This window comes from Manis javanica, chromosome 3 (assembly GCF_040802235.1).
Source record: "Manis javanica isolate MJ-LG chromosome 3, MJ_LKY, whole genome shotgun sequence".
Classification (NCBI taxonomy): domain Eukaryota; kingdom Metazoa; phylum Chordata; class Mammalia; order Pholidota; family Manidae; genus Manis; species Manis javanica.
The window spans coordinates 59,011,944-59,033,402 of record NC_133158.1 but is presented as its reverse complement, the minus strand read 5'-3'; the positions used below and the strand labels follow the sequence as shown (position 1 = coordinate 59,033,402).

General features: G+C 40.4%; 1 protein-coding gene across 5 annotated transcripts in view; it reads right to left on the bottom strand.

Moving 5' to 3' along the window:
• Positions 1 to 231: 231 nt before the first annotated feature.
• PARP9 (poly(ADP-ribose) polymerase family member 9) overlaps positions 232 to 21,459 on the bottom strand; it is a 45,045-nt gene continuing 23,817 nt past the window's right edge. For all 5 annotated transcript variants that reach the window (XM_073231552.1, XM_073231551.1, XM_073231553.1 and 2 more), the window contains 7 exons: positions 19,053 to 19,280; positions 17,596 to 17,814; positions 13,605 to 13,665; positions 9,892 to 10,281; positions 5,993 to 6,129; positions 5,216 to 5,390; positions 232 to 1,016 (listed from right to left, as the gene is read on the bottom strand). In XM_073231552.1, coding sequence (XP_073087653.1) covers positions 640 to 1,016; positions 5,216 to 5,390; positions 5,993 to 6,129; positions 9,892 to 10,281; positions 13,605 to 13,665; positions 17,596 to 17,814; positions 19,053 to 19,280 — 1,587 coding nt within the window. In that variant the 3' untranslated portion in view covers positions 232 to 639. The remainder of the gene's footprint in view (positions 1,017 to 5,215; positions 5,391 to 5,992; positions 6,130 to 9,891; positions 10,282 to 13,604; positions 13,666 to 17,595; positions 17,815 to 19,052; positions 19,281 to 21,459) is intronic.

Genomic DNA, 21,459 nt, shown 5'->3' with positions numbered 1-21,459 from the left:
GCTTTATGAGGACATTTGTTTTGTCCATCATCATATCCCCAGCACCCAAAAGGTGACTGAAACACATCTGGTGATCAAAAACTATTTGGTGAATTAATAATTTGGCCTCATGGTGCATGAGTAGCCTTGCTTAATATGGCTGAATCCAAACAGGGTATCAGTAGAGTATCAGCCTTTTGATGTCTGTCCATTTCAAATAATTTTACTTTATACATTATTTTTCAAAGCCAGTTACTCAGACAAATGTGATTTATTTTGATATCTAAAGCACTACATAAGATTCTCTGAAAACTCTAACATCATCCTGCTGTTCTAATATGTTACACTATCACTGTTTTAGAAAATAAAAGGCTTGGATTATGCACTAGAAAAACCTCTTCATTACATGTAAAATGTTTTCACTGTAACCTACAGTAAAGGAAATGAAAGGACAACTTGAAGGAAAGGGGATGGTTCTGAAAGTGCTTTAGTTGCTATCTACCCATCCACCCCCAGGAGATGAAGACAAAGATAAAGAAACTAAGATGCCAGTATGTTGCTGGTCCACTTGACATATGCAACCACTCTGAGTCGTTGATGGTCATTACTTGGTTGGTTCCTCCAAAGTAAGGACATGCCAGGGGTTAAAATCATGTGAGGTTAATCAACAGGGCTGCCACTTGACAATTTCCTCCAACGCTGCTCTGGAGACATCACTGGTCCTGATGAGTAGTCCTGTGGCTGTACATGATCCTGGGCACAAGTCCACAAATACAGGGGTGCAGCCTGCAAGCTACTAAAAATAACAAAGGTTTCAGGGCTGGAGACATTGTCGACCACGCTGTCATGGCTCTCTATGACTCCAGGACTCAGTGGTGGGGGAACAATATTTAAGTGATGACCCTGACAGAAGGAGCCTGTGAGGACTTCGGCCTCAAACACATAGATCAGCTTGTCTGTGGCAGGTGTTTTCTTCACCTGGCATGCTAGGTTTATGAGGTTCTTGGTGAAGTATATGCCAGCTCCATATTTTGGGTCTGATGAAAGAAAAAAAATTAAAAGATTAATATGAGCTGATGAACATACTGCCCACTGGGGTACTAAGATGTATTCTCTCTCTAGTCTTCCAAGTAATCGCTGTCTCTTGGTCCCAAGTCCCTGTGTCTATAGCAAAGACACCTTTAGACAAATTATCACTAATATATTAACATAATAACAGCTTACATTTAAATATATCTTCCTTCCTTTTTGTTTCTTTTCCTTCCTCTCTTTTTCTTTTTTTACATTTATTTGGGACTTAACAAGGTTCAGGTTCTAGAGCAACACTGAACAACGGATACACAATGTGGACCACATATGTAACTTTAAATTTTCTAGTAGCCACATTAAAAAAGGTAAAAAGAAACAGGTGAAATTAATTTAATATTTTTATTTAACCTAGTATATCCAAGACATTATCATTTCAACATGAAATCAATATAAAAAATGTTGAAGGAGGTATTTTACATTCTTTTTCTTGGTAGTGGTCTTTAAAAATCCAGTGTGTATTTCATACTCACAGAATATCTCAATTCAGATTAACCACATTTCAAGAGATCAGTAACCACATGTGGCTAGTGGGCACCATACTGGATAATATAGCTCTAAAGCTTCAAAAACGACTAACACATCATTCATCCTTAATCTGAAAAGTTCACAAAGGGGAACTCCCCACATGCAAACAGTTAAAACATGGCACAACTTTATGTGGCAAAGAAATATTATGAGATAAAAATCAAAGATTTATTTCCTGGGAGTTTCTTCTTGCTTTTTGTCCCTATACCCATTGAATTCTTGCTACTTATTAACCTCAGGGGAAAAACAGAAAGCTTAGAACAAAATCAATGGAATATAGAAATAATAGACATATATATAGTTATTTTTAATCAAAGTAGAGTATACAGTCTTAGAAAATATGACTTTCAGAGTTAGGTTTTCTGAGCAAGGACAATAGTTGTTTGAACCACTCAGAGCATGGAGCCTATACCATGTATGACAGAGAAAAGAACACAAAATATTTGAAGAACAGTTTTCTCACTTCAAGATAAATGACATTTCTGCCATCCAGATGGTGGGAAGAGAAGAATCAGAGAGGGCCAGACTAAACTTGTGGGGACTCTGAAGAAGGGGCTCCCTTCACTACTCCACGGCCTCAAGAGAACCTTGGAAGTCCAAATGCAGAATAGAAATCTCAGAAAAACTGGGGGGGACTTGCAAAGCAGGAGGGACTAATTCCTGGCTCTGCTGCATGCAGTGCCTTCATCCAGTTTGGCACCTGAATGCCAGAAAGCAGCAATGGCTGGAGAAGACGTCCAGAACAGGTGAGGACTGCCACATAACACTCTACTTTTCAGCTGAAGAATGTGCATACGCACACATTTCCTGTGCTGTACAACATGGCCTGGAAGAGAATTCCCTTGGCATAAAAAAGAGTGCACTCTGTAGACACTGTCCAAGAAGAAAGGGCACAAGGAAGTTCAGCACAGGAGGGTGCTAATAGCCAAAGCCCAGGGTAGCTTATCTGGCAGAGAACCACCAGAAGGGGAACCTGAACTAGACCACCCTCCCAACAATGCCTGTCCCACTATCTAGAGCACTTTCAGATAGAAGAGGACAAGAGGGGGCAAAACCTTGCAGGAACTGAGTTTAAACCCCAAAGGGTCTAAGAAAACTGAAAAACAATTGAATTTATCTTGATCTGTCAGGATGGAGTTTTCCACATCTGCAGACAATGGGAGCAATGAAAGCTTGGTGAAGTTCAGTTACAGAGCCATAAAGAGAACAGCCCCATGTCTGAGTTTTGTGGGACTATAAATGTTCATACTTGTTAGAGAAGTAACAAAAGAATGGAAGAAGTGCAGGAGCACAGGGGAGGAAGCAATTCACTGAGCCTGCAGAAGCAGGAGAAGGTGTCAATCAGGAGATGCCATTTGTGCTACATCTTCAAGGAGTAAGAGTTTGCAAGGCTGAAAAGGGTGAGGAGGGAAGGCATTCCACACAGAAGGGCACATAGAGGCATGAAAGCATACAGCATATTTAGGAAACTCTAGGAAGCTCAAGGTTAGGGTTCACGGAGGAACGTAGTGAGTGATAAGGCTGGTGAAATAACATGGGGCTAAGGTCTTACATGCTCAGGTAAAGAATCTGGGTCTTTACATTGTAGGCAACTAGGAATGCAGAATTGGCTGGAATGCAAGCAAAGTAAAAAGAAAAAAAATAAAGCTTTGTTAATAGAAGCTCCCTCGGCCTCAGGGTGGCATCTTAATTGACTGAGAGTTGCTTGAAAGGACTTGGAAACTTGGAGGGGAGAAAAAGCCAAGAGCCTTTGTGCTACAGATGAAAACTAGATTTTAAAAAAATGAGCTGCAAAACAACTTCAGTGGTGATAAAACTGATGTCTCCTGGCTTCTCAAGCACCTTCACCTATGTGTTCTCACCAGACACATGGACTTCCTAATGAGTCTATAGTCGGAACTGCCCAAGGGTAGTGGCTGTTAAGCTATAGGCAAGGGAAATGGGTAGAGCACAGAGATCAGCAAGTAAAAGATCAGAACCCTGAGGATTAAAGACTAGATGGAGACAAGATCTTTGTCTAAGTTATAAAGACACAAACTTGACCAGAAGCAAACTGCCTCATGCCTGCCGACTTTTTAAAGGAATTGTAAGCCGGAGAAACCCGCAAGCCTGGCTGTCAGCAGCCTGAGAGCCTTCTTGTCCCTGAGCCAGTCCTTGGACCCCTGGGGGGCAGTGGGCCTAGAAATGACCAAAGGAGGGTACATTAGGAAGGTTTTTCCAGAGTGCAAAACAAGTGTTTTTTCCACTCCCAGAATAGAGTCATCGCTATTCCTGTCCAGCAGCGTGTGATCTGTTGTGGACGGGTGACTTGGTTGTTTGGCTTCTCCCTTTTCCAAGTGGGAGTTTTTACTGCAGTTTGTCGGCTCCTTCAATGCATTGTTATGAGAGTCTGTTAGGGCAATTCCATTGCCTTTATGCTTTGAGAGAGGACTGCCTGGGCTTGAGACTGATGATGTGACAGGATGAGATGTTGGAACTATCTACCTTGGAAGGATGGTGGGTGTCTTAGATCTTTTGGGAAGAAAGATGTGTAGAGATGTTAGGTAAGTGATTAGCAGGTGTCTACTGCAAGACTGACAAGAGGGCACTTGCTGAATACGGAAAACAGGAGAAAAGAGATGATCTTAGAATAGTTTAGGTAGGAGGGATGGGGTGGGAAGAGGAGCCCATTGCAAAGGTAAGTTGTGAATTTTTAAGACTTTAAGGACCATACCAATCATCACTTTCCTCATTCCACTCAAAAGCTTCTTAGTGAGGATTCATTTATCAATTTTTATCCCCAGGAATTGCCCATGTTCAATTTTTACCCCAGGTATTGCTTATATTCTCTTTGGGGCAAAGAAAAAAGAATTTCCAGGCCCTTTGTTTTCTAGACATCTGGACTTGGAGTTGGCTGCACAGCAAAGATCATGTTTCATACATTGACAGGTAAAGATCAAGAGCCACATATGAAACGGACCAAATTCAAGCTACACGGCAAATTCAAGCTACACGGCTAGGTATCCTCCATGATCATGATTAACTTCTTAGCCTCCTTTGGACAGCTATCAAAGGGGCAATACAACAATTTAGTGTGCAATATTTCTGTACAACTGAAGAGACACAGAAGCTACACAGTGAATTTCATAGCTCAGAAGGATCTTAAGAAGTTATTCACTTTCCTGCCAGATAATACCTAATTCATTCATTAGCAGACTACAGGAAATGAAGAAGATGAAGAGAAAGGACCAACTTTATTAAATTCAGGAAAATGCCCTTTTAATTAAGTGATGAGGATAGTTTGCTAGTGTTGATAATAATTTTGTTGAGACAAGCCAAAAACCAAAAACCAAAATCTCTAGGTTCTCTGCAGGTAAAATGCATAAACACAAAAAGAGAATAGCTGGGAACTGCAGATCTTATGGCTAACCGTTTCATCAACATAAAGCCCCTCAGCAACAAAATATATTAAGGGAAAATAAAAAATATGATCCTTCCCAAATGACTTCACCTCTAAATGCCAGTCAAATGACCCTTTCCCCACAGGAACAAACGACATTTTATTAGTGGTGCATCATCTGCAGCAGTCCTGCTCACCAGTTCCCACACACAGTAGCCCCAGTTAGGAGGGGCTGCCACCTACCGCAGGGCCCTGAGTACATTCTTTGAAAGCCAACTCTGCATACCACTTTGCAGAACTGCCACGGGACATGCTGAAACAACCTGTGGCTCACAGGTTCCCTAGGCATTCTCTCTTCCATCGTTATTTTCTTTCCTTGGAAGGCAGCCATGAGAACTGCATTATCTATCTTCTCCACCTATAACCCAAGGAAATGAAAAACTGAAAAAGATACAAGAGAAAAACTGCTACCTAAATCACCTGGTACTCTGCTTCAAAAATAAAGACACTTAACAGGCATATAACCATGTACACAATTTGCTTTGTCTGTTCTTTGATTAATTCATTTAATAAAAATTTACTGAGTGATCACTGTGTGCCCAGCATTGGGAATGAAATGGTCAAAAATGTAAACATAAATTTTGCCCTCTTAATGCTCGCAGTTTATAATATGTAGTATTATTTATCATAATATATGTAATGTAACATGTATTTATTATATATCAATTATAATACAGTGTAAGAAATGCTATTCGATTTCTTTTGTTTTGCTTCATGATACACAGATAGCTTTATCCTGAGTCCTGGTCTATGTGTCTGTACATCCTAACATCATTTCTGCCTCGTGATTCCAACCATACCCCTCATACCAGCCCATACCTGCCCTTCTTCCCATTTTATTCCTAGGATTCCAGGTCAATGAGCAGCTAGCTTAGAGCCATCAGGAGGTGAGTTTTTCTTTTGGCTAACAGAACCAAGTGGTAGCAAGATGAATCAAATCCTGCCCTTAATTAAGTATACCTTTATAACCTGTAAACCACAGCTTTCAAACTGTTTCTTCTGATCCTGAATTTCTTGAGCTGAAAGCATTAGGCGTTTCAGAAATGTATTTTCTTTCATTTCATCCTGGATTTTTGGTTGCTGAGCAGTCCACTGTCCTAAAAATGAGTATCACAAAACTTTGTCTTAATGCTCTGTGCAAGAGAAAAGGTATGTAAAGAAATTAATGAAACAAATTATAGGAATTTGGAGGAATCAATTAGCCAGTTTAAACTGTATGCTTCATATGTTTAGGCCATGCAAGGGGAGCTAGGATACTTTAAGAAGCCACAGAATAAAAGAGGGGGTCCTTGGCTGATTTGGGTTTTGAGGCTAGGGGGATCAGAGAAAAAAGAGCATTAGTATATATGCTGTAATAATGATATATAAAATGTGTGGCTAATAGGAAGTGTTTGTATTTCTAGCCAGGCTGCCCATCAACAAAAAGAGACAGAGATAAGAAAACATTAAGGAATTATATGGAAAACAGAAGACATTTGTACAAAATATTAAGATTTTCAAAGACTTCTTATCTTTCTTTACCTCATTTGGTTACTATACCACCTCCACTGAAATAATTAACATACTTTTACAAATAATACATACAACTTAGAGAAGTTAAATGATTTGCCCTGTAATGCACAACTAATAAATACAGATCCAGGATTATAAAATTGGCTTTCACCAATGTTTTCTGTAAGGCACTAAGTGAACTACTTGGTATATATATCACTCACATGCCACCCAACCACAAAGAGTAAAATTTGGATATTGAGAGTCTATGGTGTCATATCTTTCCTCCCTTCCTTCCTTTTTTCCTTCCTTCTTTCCTTCCTTCCTCTCTTCCTTTTCTTCCTTCCTTTTTTAGATTTAAGGGACAGCCTGTTATTGCCTAAAGGATCTCCTTTTTGGAGTAAACATAGAGGTGGACAAAATGGAAACCCCACAAAGGCTTATTTTCTTTTAGTGTATTTTCAGTTGGACTTAAGACCATCTAAAATGACCCAATTCCCAACATATTATCCAACTGAGCAAGCTCAATTTAACCACATAAAGCAGATGTTAGATCCAGAGAAACTTGCTAGAGGACCAAGTTGTAAATCTGGAAGGCAGGAAAGACAATACTCCATAGCAGAGGAATTCCAAAGCCAGGAAATATTAAAGGAAGAGACTGTACATAGCTGACATTTACAAAGTATACTCTTAGAACTCAGTTCACTTCTCGAGTTCAGCAAATATTGACTGAGCTCCTATTACATACATGTCAGGCACTGGGCTGGGTGCCAGAGACTCAAAGGTCCACAAACTCCTCTCAGAAGCACTTACCAGGAAGGATAAAAAGAGCAACATAAAAGAGGAGACAATTAACTTCTGTTACTTAAATTTTACTGTTCTGATGGGTAGTTGATCTTCCCAGTACTAACAACTCACTTCAAAATTATCCATTTTGTTAAGGAAGACCTTAATCTGATTATGAGGGTGAGCCTGTATGAATCTCTGAAATGCTGCTGGGAATAGTATGCTTACTCATAAATGACCAAATATGTCACCTTGTAACAGAACAAGGGACTTGCATGACTAAATGGCCAATAGCTGAGAGACTGGGTCAACCTTGTATTATGAACGCAGTTAAAAATAATGCCACATGCTTTACAGGAGATCAATGTTTGTCTCTCGTCCGGTTGAGAAGTATCAGTGTCAGTTTAAATATCCAGTCATTACATTTCAAAAGCTAAGTAGAGAGCATATCTCCAGTCTCATTCTTGTTTATTATTTTTGTCCATGGTTTTTGGCACGGGGTTTTCTAGGAGTGTGGATACATTTATTGCCAACTCTCACTCACTTTGACCATTTCTGCCTGAACTATTTCTACAAACACATGGTGAAAATAAGGTGCCCTTTGAAATTTTGCATCAGAATTTTTGTACCAAACCCATCTTCCACATTACAGCTAGAGACCTTTCTAAAATAAAAGTTTAACTTTATCTTTGCTTAAAATCCTTCAAGGCTCCCCATGGGTTTCAAGAAAAACTCTGAACTCTTTCATGTGATTTATAAAGTCTTGCATGATCCAGACCCTGCTATCATCTAATTTCTTACAGTTTCTTTCTTCACCTTACTAACTTCTGCTTATTTATTCTTCATTCTCCTTTTATGACCCTTCCTCTCAGAAGCTTTCCCCTTGACCTCCCAAGTGTGGGTTAGGTGCCTAAACTGGTGTTCTGAAATCAATTCCAATGTGTGTGTGTGTGCGTGTGTGTGTGTGCATGTGTGTGGAGGGTGTGCCCACACATACAAACAAGCAATTCATGGAGACCAGCAGGGTGTCCGAAAATCCAGCTCAATTCTGACGCTATCTATCCAGAGATAGCATCAGATTCATATGTTAAGGGTTCAGTCCTACAAGACTGTCCCCTCCCCAACCCAGTCACAACCCAGGCTGATATCTTGATGCACTTCCTATAAATCAGAGGTTCCCATTATTTCCTCCTTTTGTTCAATTAATTTGCTAGAGCAGCTCACAGAACTCAGAGAAATACTTTACTTACTTGATTACTGGTTTCTTATAAAGGCATATAACTGAGGTACAGTCACATGGAAAACATGCTTAGGACAAGGCATGGGGAAGGGGGCAGGGCTTCCAGGCCTTCTCCCAGAGCTCCACTCCCCCCTAGTCTCCAGGTATTTGCCAAACAGAAGCTCCCTGAGCCCTGCCCTTCCTGATTTTTTATGGAGGCTTTGTTACAGTCATGATTGGTTAAATCCTCAGCCATTAGCAATTGATCCAATCTCCAGCCCTCTCCCCTCCTTGGAGGTCAGGGGTTGGGACTGAAAGGGCCAGCCCTCTAATTACATGGTTGGGTCTCCAGGTGAACAGTCCCCATCCTCAGGTGCTTTCCAAAAGTCACCTCATTAACATAACAAAAGACAGTTTCCATTCTTAACAGAAAATTCCAAGAGTTTTGGGAGCTCTGAGCCAGGGCCTGTGGACAGCGACCAAATATATGCGACAAATATGTTTTGATCATCTGAATGGCCAAATACAAATTCCTCATATTTCACAATATCACAGCGCCTCTTCCAGGTGCTGGCAGCCCAGAGCACTTTTCATCTTCCTCTTACATAACTTATCTGCTGACTTCCCAGTATCCCCAATTAGATTTTGAATGCAAATAATGTCCATCTTACCACTGTATCCCCAGCACCTAGCACAACATTTGGCAATTTCACAGATGCAACATACATTAGTTGCATAAACAAATGAAATAGCCTCTGTGTTTACCAAGGCGGCATTTTCAATGGGAGGATTTCCTAGTCAGCTCTTGGGCTGTGTTACAAGGATCACTCTCCAGACTCAAATTCCTAGTCATCCTGATGGGGTTTGCCCCACTGAATGGGTGACACTTGAGTGTACCTCACAGTATGAATGAATAATTTGTTTTGGTGAGAGGGCTCAAAGTAAGTGATTTTAGGGTTCCTAATGTTGCCAGAAACAAATTAATAAAACTCAAAGAAATGAATTAATCAAATGGAATGTGCTTACATTTGATTGCTCCATCTTTAGAGGTAGGGATGTAGTTTCTTTCCCCAGAGGCTGCTCTTGGGTTACCCTAGGCTTTCCATGTAATTGCCTCTTAGGAAATCCACCTCACCATAAGTATGTGCGTGAATGTGTGTGTGTGTTTATTTACTAACAGTTAACCCTGCTGGTTAGGAAGCCACAATACGGTTATGAAAGTTTATGGCCTAACACAGAAGCAGCATGGTTTCTCTCTCCTCTTCCAGTCCACCTCTCACCCACCTACACACATGCAAGCTCACACGGGAAAGAAGGAACAATTGGGAGAGTTGACTCTTCAACTTAATAGAAAATCACTCACCTGACAAGCTCCAAAGGGCTTGCTCCTTTTCTCTTGCCAGTTCCTCTTGAACTTTACACAGCATATGCTCGATATTCAAAACCACTTGAACGAGGTCACCCTGGGCTCCTTTAATCTCTAGCATTGCCTTTTCTGGACTGATGATCTCTGAGATAGAGACGCTTGAAGTTCTCTGAAGCTGAAGCAAAATATCATGTTCCTTTTTCCCCAGGTAGAGGATATGATTATTCTCAATGATGTGTTGGTCCTGGAGTGTCAGTATCTTTTGGATCCATACTTGGGCCTCACGCATGCTTTCTAGGTTGAATCCCATCAGGCTGATGGCAGGAGATCGAACTTTAAGCCCATTTTCTCTTTCTTCCTCTCTGGTCCACTCAGGGACTGAAAAGACTAAGATAAGCAACCACAGAAGACAAGTGGGTTTTAAACCAGAGCAAAACAAAACACCAAAGCAGTGTTTGCCTGGAGGATATTGTCACCATTATCAGCAGTAGCAGCTCCAACTAAGAACCTATTTCTGAGAGCTCAGCTGGGTACAAAGGAAATCTAAACATATAGCTTACAGTCTCTTGAGAAAACACAATTTAGCTTGTAGTGGGTTGGCTCTAACAAGTCTTGCCTCTGCTGTGTTGAATTTGTCAGTTCACAGGTGAGTTCAACTTGTGATCTCACCCTGAATGTTAAGCCACTATTATTTCCTGCTGAATGGGATTTGCATGAACCTCTTGCTACTACTACCCAGTTTAAAATCAAACTCTGAAAGCTGTAGAGCTCAGAGAGTGAAAATTCTGTAAAAAACAACAAAAAAGCATGTATTTCTGATTATAAAAATATTTTATTATTGATAATTGGGATCAAAGTACAATAAAAAGAAAAAATATCACAATTCCACTACCTAGGATTCCTATTTATATCTTATCTGTGTGTGACAGACCATTTTGCACCTCCACAACAAAATCCAGGGCTTAGCTGCTGCTTAACATAGTATATTCCATCATGTGCCCCTCTCTACAACCCCCTTCCACAAGAAGTAAATATATAAAGAAGAAGAATCTGATGTATTAGAATGACTCTGAACTCATATTGCAAAAAGAAAAAAAAAAGGTGGGGGCTGGGGTATGCAATGGACTAGCTGAGAGGGATTTTTGGGTGGCACAGTATCTAGAATGTATAAAGAATTCCCTCAAATCATTAAAAAAACCAGCAGCCAGCTGGGCAAAAGATTTCACACAGAAGGAAATACAAACGGCCCATATATATGTGAAAAGATGTTTATCTTCATTGGTAATCAGGGATACGAAAAATCACCCACCAGTTTGACAAAAAATCATTAAGTCTGACAATATCAAGTATTGGGAAGGATGTAGAGCAACTAGAACTCCTATATATCCATGAGGGATGTAAAACTGGAACACCCACTCCTAAAATGATATTATTTAAAGGAACTTTTGCACATGGCTATCAGATGTGTGCAAGAAAGTTCACATCTTGTTTGTAACAGCAAAAAACTGGAAATTATGCAAATGTTCTTCAACAACAGAATATTATAGCAATGAAAAGGAGTGAGCTTTAGCTACCTGGATAAATCTCAGAGACATATTTTGAAGGCAAAGAGCAAGGTGAGCACTTGCTATGTTCTAGGCATTGTTTTAAGTGCTTTATAATATATTATTTTATTCAATCCTTGCCACCCTACGAGGTAAGTAGCCCCACCTTAAAGTGAGGGAACTGATTCAAAGAGTTATTAAGTAACTTGCCCATAGTTATAGGACTCGTAGAGTGGTGGCCCTGGAGCCCATGGGTGTGTGCAGCAGTCTGACTCCGGCACTCCTGTAATTCTGCCTCCCAGTGAGTGATCCCAGGGCAATAGTGGTAATTAGCATCTTTCCCCCATGTGGTAGTTGGGTGGTACCAGGAGCTATGACAAAGTGCCAGGACAGACCTAGCAGAAAGAGGGAGAGGATGGCATAACGAAAGCCTATGTTTTAGACAACAGTGAGAATTGACAGTGCTCATAAGGGAGGCATAGTTGTTTTTCTTTTTTAACCCTTATTCTGCCTGGAAGCTTCTATTACTTTTTAGGAGAAAAATAAAAACAATACATGATAATACTTCATTTATTCATTATTATCAGGGAAGAAGAATAGGTAACTAAACTGTTCAGATCATTAAAGGATACTCTTCTAGCACCAGAACACATTTAATTCTAACTATTTATTAGTGAAATATTTTAACGGAAACACATTCCCCTGCCTTCCTAGTTTAACTTTTCCTTGATAATCTGAGATTATCATTAATAAGTAATGTCAATTATTGTCCTGTGCTGTAATTCCTTTATAGACATCCTCAAGAACTATTGGAGCAAATGGCTAATGCCTGGCCCTCCCTATTATTCAGATTAATGACACAGAGACATTAGTACGTTTCCTTTCCATACTATTGTCACCTAAAACTTCCTATCTAGCTTCCCTAAAGTCACTGTGGTTCCCCAAGCATGCACTGCACTTGATTGTTCCTGTGGGTTTTCTTTACCTTGGGCGCCGCATACCACCAACTCTAGCCATTGAAAACCTTGCCATCCTTAATGCCCAGCCTTAGACACATCTTGTCTGTGAAGCCATTCTTGACCCCTTCCAGTCAGAAGAAATTTCTCCCTCCTCTGGGTCACCTGGGGAGTTTGTTCATCCTTTCTTTCATTATTTATCCTCTGGCAGTTGTTTAATGCTTTAGTTTCAAGAACATTTCCATACACAATCTCCAGTTATGCTCACAAAAGTCTGCCATTATCATCATTTCACAGATAAATAAACAGGTTCATAAGAGGTGCAGTCACAGACCACAGCTCTTAAAGTTCCCGTGTCTTCATTTCATAAGTGAACTCTTCTATTAAAGGATATAAGCAAATCATTTTGACCCTAATGGGAAATATCCTAACAGTTTCTATTGCTGGTTGAATGCCTAGTGTTCTTAACATCTATGGAATACTGTAGATTAATAGACTCCATCAGAAGAGCACAGCCTAGTAGTCATGAGGCAATTCCATCCCAGGCCACTCAAACTCCACTAATAGAAAGGAGTTATAAGACAAAGTCAGTCCTTCTCCAGCAACAACCAGTATTGGTTTAGTCCAGTGATCCCCAAACCTGATTCAGCAGCAAAACTGAATAGGGAGCACTGAAAAATATACATGCTTGCCCACACCAGAGCTCCTGAGTGAGAATCTGTAAAGTTGGGGCCTATACATATGTTTGTTTCTTTGTTGTTTTTTTTTAAGTTTCCATCATGATCCCAATGATTACTGTTTGGGGTAGCATTGTGTTAATCCACCTACTATTATCTGGTATTATTGAGATGTGTTTTCTATGATTCATAATGAGTGACACCACTTAGATGAAACCTATTCAGACCAGAAAAGTTTGTGTCAGCTTATGAAAGGCAGAACTTTTTCTTAGAAAAAAATTATAGATCGCTATTTGTGAATGAACTATCTACCCTGAGGCTTACCTACTGCAGCTTAGCCCCTCTTTTTTCATATCATAAAACTGCAAGTAAAAAATAGAATCATGGCTAAGTATAGAGCATGGTATTCAAGCAGGAGCACAGTGAAATACATTTGGCTTATTTCTTCTCGCCTCCATTAGATTAGATGTTCAAGAATAGAATGAGCCTTTGGTGAGAGATTCTACTTCTAAGACCATGAATTTCTTACTCACCACTGTCATTGTTGAAATCCTGCAACTTGGACATACAGTTTGCCATTTTAGCTTTGAAAGCCTACAAGAAGCAAAACAGAGCAGAAAGTCACAAGTGGGGCTTCTTGCCACTGTCATCAAGTCCCTCTCTCTACTTGCACACAGCACACTTGACCTCCTCCACTCTGTCAATCCTCATTTCCAGTGCTCTGAATCTAAAACAGCCTTTCTGGAAGCCCTAGGGAACAGCAAGTGCAGCACTACAACTATTAGAAAGGTAGAGGAAACAAGTATAGGAAAAATGGAAAGAAAATCAAAATCTGGTATAAAAAAGATGTATATCCCCAAAACACAGTAATTTATTCAAACAGCATACCTTACTTAATGCATATCAGGCACTGAAATAAACCTGTGAATATGTTATTGAAGAAGACAAGTATTTAAGCAGATGCTCTTGTAATTCATAAAACATAAATTCAACTTAAAATGTTTTATATACCCTATGTTTTGTCTGCAGTTTGAATAAATGTTCAATTCCTGTAAAGTGCTTAAAATTGTACCTGGCCCATTGTAAGCATTCAATACATGTTAGCTATTACTGTAATGATTATTATATGGCAGCCTACAAAGATTTATTTATGTTGCCATGCAGATCCTTTATACACAGTGTCTATTCAAAAAAACCTCTCTCCCAGAGTTTGGAACCACCATATCCAGAGTCTTCCTTATTTAAAGTTGATTCAATTAGGAAATAATTGCTTCATTGAAAAGATGGTAAATAATGAGGAAAAGAAAATTTTGCTTTGTATCTGAACTTTAACAATGAAATTTCTTTATCTTCATAAACTGTATTTGCAGCTTCTATTTCCAGAGCAAAAAGCCCTCAACCTTACCATATGACTACCGTCATGACAGCGTACTTCCCTGCCATTCCTGTCCAAGAACTTGGAAACAAAACAAATGAGATCTCATTATCTGATGACAAATTGACTGATAATAGGTGTCATGCAAAATGATAAAAACCAGCTCCCTCAAGAAGTCACTTTAAAAGTCACTGTTTATTGCAGGGTTAGAAATCACCTAGGCAAAACTTCTGATGAACTGTGAAAGAAAATTGTACCTTAATCAGGTTCAATAACATAGAAAGTGTGCGTAACAAGCAGATGGTTGGCAAGGAATCTGGAAAAGTGGACCCAAATGGCAAGAATTTGGTATTTTTTTCCCACTCTGTCCACAAATGACCAACACCTAATGTAGGGATGTCAGAGGCATGATCCTAGAGGTGTTCGCTATTCTGAGATACAATGTCTGGCACAAGGTGGACATGCAATAAATATTTCTTAGATAACCAAATGAATAACTATCCACTGCCTCTTACAGATACTCAGCTCCACCAGGACCCTTATTATTGTGAAATACTGGTGAAGACAACTATTTCAGTCAGCTGGGGAGTTTTTTACTCACTGTTATTCATGAATTAGAAAATTCATGTGTGAACATATAAGTATCACTTATTGTGAGTTTAGTGTAGGCTGGTCTTCCCAAGTCAGGTCAACTCTGAGGTCCAAGAAACCAACTTTCTGGCCTGCAGGGACCTTGCCAAGGTAACGCCCCCTGTGAGGAACTGTGTACATTGTCCTCTGATCTTTCTGAACACACCCCCCTCATTGAAAGACTTTTTTAGGAAGAAAAGATGTGCTTATCAGAAGGCCCAAGGTATATACATATGTGTACACACACGTCATATTTCCATGTGGATATAATATAGTGTCAATATTGACGAAAGCCTGAAGGAATAGTCAATGCTCAGAGGATAATGTAAATCATTGTGTAAAATAATCCTCTCTTTTCAGTTATACAACTGAAAGATGTATCATCTCTGAAGTTATTTTCTGTGTGTTTTGTTCAGTACTTGAGAACATAGGTTTTGGGGTCAGACAGATAGACACAGGTGGGAACCTTGGTTTGGCCACTTGACTAGCTGTGCATATATACCAACTTCTGGGTTAAGATGTTTTCCCATTTATAAGATGGAGATGACAACAGTGGCTTCATTACAGGATTGAGGGGAGCAGGACATGAGATAGCTTCTTAGCACAGTTTTTGGCCAACATGATATATAGGGTGGCTATTTTTATTATTAGTCTCTAGGGGAGCCCTCAGACTGTGGTTATCTTTTATTTTTATTGTCCTTCTATATACATTTTTGCATGTCTATTGGAGAGAATGAACCTTCTTTTCTAAACGTGATTAATTCCTCTCGTAAGAATATGGTGAGAGTGGTGCAGGGATGCACTCAGGGCACCTATCTTGCCCAGTGACAGTCCTCTGCTTTGTGGGGAACTAGTGAACTTCATTTGAAAGGCAGGATGACTAATTTTGTCTAGAAGGTGAGCTACTCCACTGTAATTCGCCACCACTCGCAGGTCAGCTGTGACGAGCCGCAGCAGTATACTGGAGCCGGGTCATCGTGGCTCACCAGAGCCCCTGTGAACATCACGTCCCAGCTCCACCCCCAGTGACATCACACTGATAGCAAACACTATAAACCTCCTTGTGGCTAGGCAGGCAGCAAAAGGAGTAAGAGCCTTTACTTGTTCTAGGAAACAGCAAGCTAGTATAATTTCATTTTCTTGTAGGGAGAGAGAAAATGGCAACCATCTACACAGAGGAAGGCTGGGAGGTAAGAAAGTGAGCAATGAGAGGACTAGTGCTCAGAGCCGCTCTCTGCCAGGCACTGAGCAGGGCGCTTTACACCCCAAATCGAGACACTTGCCTGGGAATCACACTAGCACTTGGATGTTGCTGTTGGCAGAATGAGAAACCCACATCTTGAAAACCTATTTTCAGGTGCTGTATCTTACTTCTTTGCCTTTTCACTTTTCCTTAACATCATTGAAATTCCTTTTGAAAATGCCAGCTAAGCAAGAATAAAGCAGAGAGAACAGCACAGCAGTGTAGGCCAACTCCACTGACTAGATTAGAGACCTGTTAACATGTTGGAAACTCAGCTAGGTTGGGCCACTCTAAAACAAAAGCTGAGATGAAGGGGAAACCAAAAGAGCTGGACACACAAACCTCTGCACTCAGACACACAGACACACTGCCCAACAATCACGTCTCCCCATTTTGTATGAGACCACAGCTGATTTCTCTCTGAGGTCACCTACACAGGAGTTAAGAAAAAATAGACTGAATTTGGGGGCAGTACTGGGGACATGGCAAAAGTAGCCAGATACATTCCTGCCGTTAAAGAACTTATAACCTCACTGGGGAAAAAAAAGGTAACAAACAATTCATTTAATTAAGTATTTGGTTCAGCACTCAGTGGACTACAGCTCATTACAGCTGAATTAACAATCGCTAACCTTCAAGGAGGGTTTACTGTGTGTCACGCACTTTCCTAAGTGTTTTATGGGTATTAATTCACTTAACCATCACAATAGCTCCATAAGATGGTGGTTACTATCCCCATTTTAAAGATGAGGAAACTGAGGTACACAGATAAGGAAATTCACTCACCCAAAGAAGCTCACTGACTGAAGAGAAGACAAATAATTTGTTTTAAATATGTTGGATTTAAGATGACAGTCAAATATCCAAGTGGAAATGAGAGTTGGGGATGTGCTCTGAGAGTGGCTCAGAAGACAAGACTTTGCACAAGTTATGAGAGAGGTTGTAATAATAGTTGTGTTCTTGGAGGGAGAGAGAAGAGAGAGGAGCAGAGGACCTCACACTGAAACTATAGAGTGCTCACCTTTAAGAGCAAGAGGAAAAATAAATGCCAAAAAAGGGAAAGAGAGAAGCTGGATAGTGGAGTAAATGGCTTCTTTGATGACATTCTTTCCTAGGTCAGAGGTGGGCAATTAATAAAAATTAAATTTCACCAAATTAGAACATCACCATGTTGTAGAGTCCTTAGCCCTGTGTCTTACATGGAGATATGAAACAGCTGTCGTTGAATGAATGAATGAATGAATGAATGAAGTATAGGACATTTCTACGATAGTACCTTAAATGTGTCCAGTTCTTCTGAAAAGATCACAAACTTTACAGTTAATTGTTTTTTCAAATGGTGCTTGGCAAATATTAAAACTTCATCAAACATAATCTCTGCTGCTGTACTCTTCCATTTACCAAAGCTTTCAATCCCAAGGGCAGGAAAGGAAATGGAAGTTTTATTTAGCTCCAGGCATTTTTTCAAACACATCTTCATCACATTTTTCAGTATCTGTAAGATAATCAGATTGGCCTTTGAGTCAAAAATAAGACTCCACTTACCCCCTTGCCTTTGCCCACATTTTACAGTGCCAACCTCCACCCTTCCTCAGGTCATATCCTTGCCTCCTCAGAGTCAGGAAAGGTCCCACTACAGTTATATGGGTAGATGATGAGAGATGAAAGACTGAGGAACTGGGTGGCCCATTCTGTGCCATGCAGAACCTTAGGGCACCATGATTTCTCCCAGGTTACATAGCCTTGCCCACCTCCCCAGGTCACAGAGCCAGCCATCAGTTTCTCCCCATGCACTGGCCACTTTCAGGTTAACATAAAGAGCTCTTGGAAGTTTAATAAAGGATGTAGAGGTTAATCTAAGTAAGCAGAAGTCTTTCAATGTCTTCAGGATCTGCCAAGTAATTTCTCCTTGAGAAGTGATAGTATATTTGGCAGATTTAAACTTTCCATCATTTCAACATCCAAACTGAATACTAATACAGAAAGGTTGTAACTGAGGGGTAGAGAGTGACTGGAGAATCAATTTGGGATTAGTGGGCCAAAAATGCAGACAAAATAAAGATAAACAAAGGCAAGGAGGGGGATTAAGTTTCCCTCTCTCATTCTTTAATGCATTTAGTTTATGTGCCTTGGGTGTAGAGTTCAGCCAGAAAGCCAAGCTCTACAACAGGCACAGGTGGGAAGGTGCCACAGGGAAGAGATCTGACTTGAATGGTGCTGGAAGGGAAATCTCAGATCCTCCTGGAATTTAACAGATGGGAGGAAATATGGAGAGGCCGAATGCCAGGCTCACTTAGGAAAGGGCCTACAGGGTCATGGTGTGGTGAGGTGAATGGGTATGCAGACTCATAGAGCCCTGATGGTTCTGTGTCTACTTGTGGTATGCCCACCTAAAATTTAGATATGGGTGAGATAATATTTTAAATTAAACGTCTTAAGATAACTGTGACAACAGCACTTGTTCAGTATTTCAGGTATTCACAAGGAGTGTGTTCTTGGAGGGAGAGAGAAGAGAGAGGAGCAGAGGACCTCACACTGAAACTATAGAGTGCTCACCTTTAAGAGCAAGAGGAAAAATAAATGCCAAAAAAGGGAAAGAGAGAAGCTGGATAGTGGAGTAAATGGGGACTAAACCACTTGACAATATTTCATGAATATAACGACATGATGGAAATTCAACAAAGGCTATGTAGAGTATGGAGTTACATAAAGGTAAATTTGTTTTGACCTTACCATATTTAGTTCATGATATCCTGAAGGCCACAACACATGGAATACATATTCACAGGGCAATTTAAATCCTTCTGTGACCAGGATCAACTGTGAATCTTGAGGTACCTTAGCCATTTTTTTCCTGAATTCCCACTCTATTTCATCTCCTGCTTGTTGTAGAATTGATTTCGACACAGTTCCAACTCGAAGACCACCACATGGATGTACAGAATTAACAATTACATCTGTCTGAAAGAGGAAAAAAATGACAGGATTCATTATTAAATTATTTTTTATTAAATCTATTTCCAGGAAGAGCTTTGAAAAATATCATTAAAGACCCTAAAGCCCCAAAAATACCACTTAATCATGGATAGAAACTCGTATTTCCAAACTCATTCGATTGCAGTGCATCTGTTCGCCCTCCTCAGCAATTCGGCCAAGTACCTGAATGATACACTTTTATGGCAAAGGTCTGCTTACCCTGCCCCCATACTCCCAGACTTTGAGCATTTCCTGTGATTTTTTTGAAGCTTTATCAATAAATGGTTTCCTTCCCAGCCCCAATGTCATCACTTTTTACTATTTCTCTGTGAATTTTGTTTTGTTTTGTTTTACACAGTGTGGAAATAAAATTTCTCAGGAAATTTCTATGCTCTAATGCTCTTATTTATTTGTTTAGTTATTTTTAATGCTTTTTTTTTTTAAGGTGAGTAGTACATGGATGAAGAAAGCACAAATGATACAAAGAAGTCGTTAGTGAAAATAGGCCTCTGACTTGGTGGGGTCCCTAGCTCCCCCACTCACCCACCTATTCTATAGGCAACCACTTTTACCAGTTCTTCATTATTCTTTCAGAAATAGACCATACATATACATGGGCTATATTTTAAGTATCACTTCCTAGTTAGCCCTCAGAGGTATATAAAAGGGAGTTGTATCCTTCTTTCCTCCCATGCCCAAAGTCCCCTAAATCATCCTGATGGCATTGGCTCTCTTTGTGGGTGGCACTGATACTTCTCATGGGTGTTAATGAATGCTCCGCTTTGAGAGTACACTCAGACTTTGGGAGCACTGAGATGCTTTAAAAGTTTTAACGTTGGCAATAAACAAATACAATAAAACTTTAAAGGGATATGTTTTTCAATTAAGATGTTTCCACTTTAAATTGGCATCTTAATGACTTATCACATAAATACTTCATTTCATCGGGTCCCCTCAGTCTTTTTTCTAATTGTCTTGTAGGTGATAAGTGGTATTTTTCCCCTAATGATCAAGTCTATTTGATTGTGGCCACAGAAGTGTCATAAGTGTGACATCACTAACCCCCCCCCCAAAAGAAGAACATGGCTTTACATTCTTTCTCTTCCTCTGTTGCAACCTCTGCTCCCTGCTACCCACCTTCACTTATTCATCAATAATTTGCTAAATACCTAGATGCATACCCAGATCGGGCCCTGGGGTTACAGAGATGAAGAAACCATGACTCCACCCCCCCTCCAGGTGTTCCCTGCCTGCCAGAGGAGCTACACTAACCCGGAAATATCTAATATCTAGGTTCTCTTACTCTGACTCCATCCCCTCCTTGCCAGGGCCTCACCTTTGTGCTCAATGAACCGTGGCTAAATGCTGTGCTTCCCTTTGTATTCTCCACAGCTGCGGGCTCAAAGCCATATACTCAAGAACACAACTTACACATCCCCTAGGCCTCCTGATCACTCCAGCCCATTATTTTCAGTTTGTCTGTGTCTCTCTGATCACGTCATTCTAACCACACAGGACTCTCCTCCTGCCAATGCATTCCTATCATAAGTTGAGATCAGATTCAAAGCTTACATCACCCGAAATAATCTTTCCTGGTCCACTACACTTCTCTCTTGTCACAAATTGATATACTCTTAAATATTATGAATTCATTTTATATTAAGACTTGTTTACTATTGATAGGTTGCTTTAGAAATGTTCAGATGGTTGATCTCCCCAGTAAATTCTTCAAACAGAGGCTGGTTTACATAAAAAGAATATGATAGGGAGGCGGAGCAAAGATGGCGGCGTGAGTAGAGCAGTGGAAATCTCCTCCCCAAAAAACATAGAGCTATGAAAACATAACAAACAAAACTCTTCCTAAAATAGAGACCAGAGAACACAGGACGACATCCAGACCACATCCACACATGCAAGAACCCAGCGCCTTGCGAAGGGGGTAAGATACAAGCCCCGGCCTGGCGGGACCCAAGCGCCCCTCCCCCCGGCTCCTGGCGGGTGGAAAGAAACCGGAGGGTTTTTTGTTTTTTTTTTTTTGGGCGAGTGCTTTTTGGAAGCCTTAAAGGGACAGGGACCCCGTTGCTAGGGAGGCAGAGCAGCGGGACCGGTGAGCGGTGCCTGGGACCGGCGCCTGAGGATAAAGATTACCGCATGTTTTCCCCTA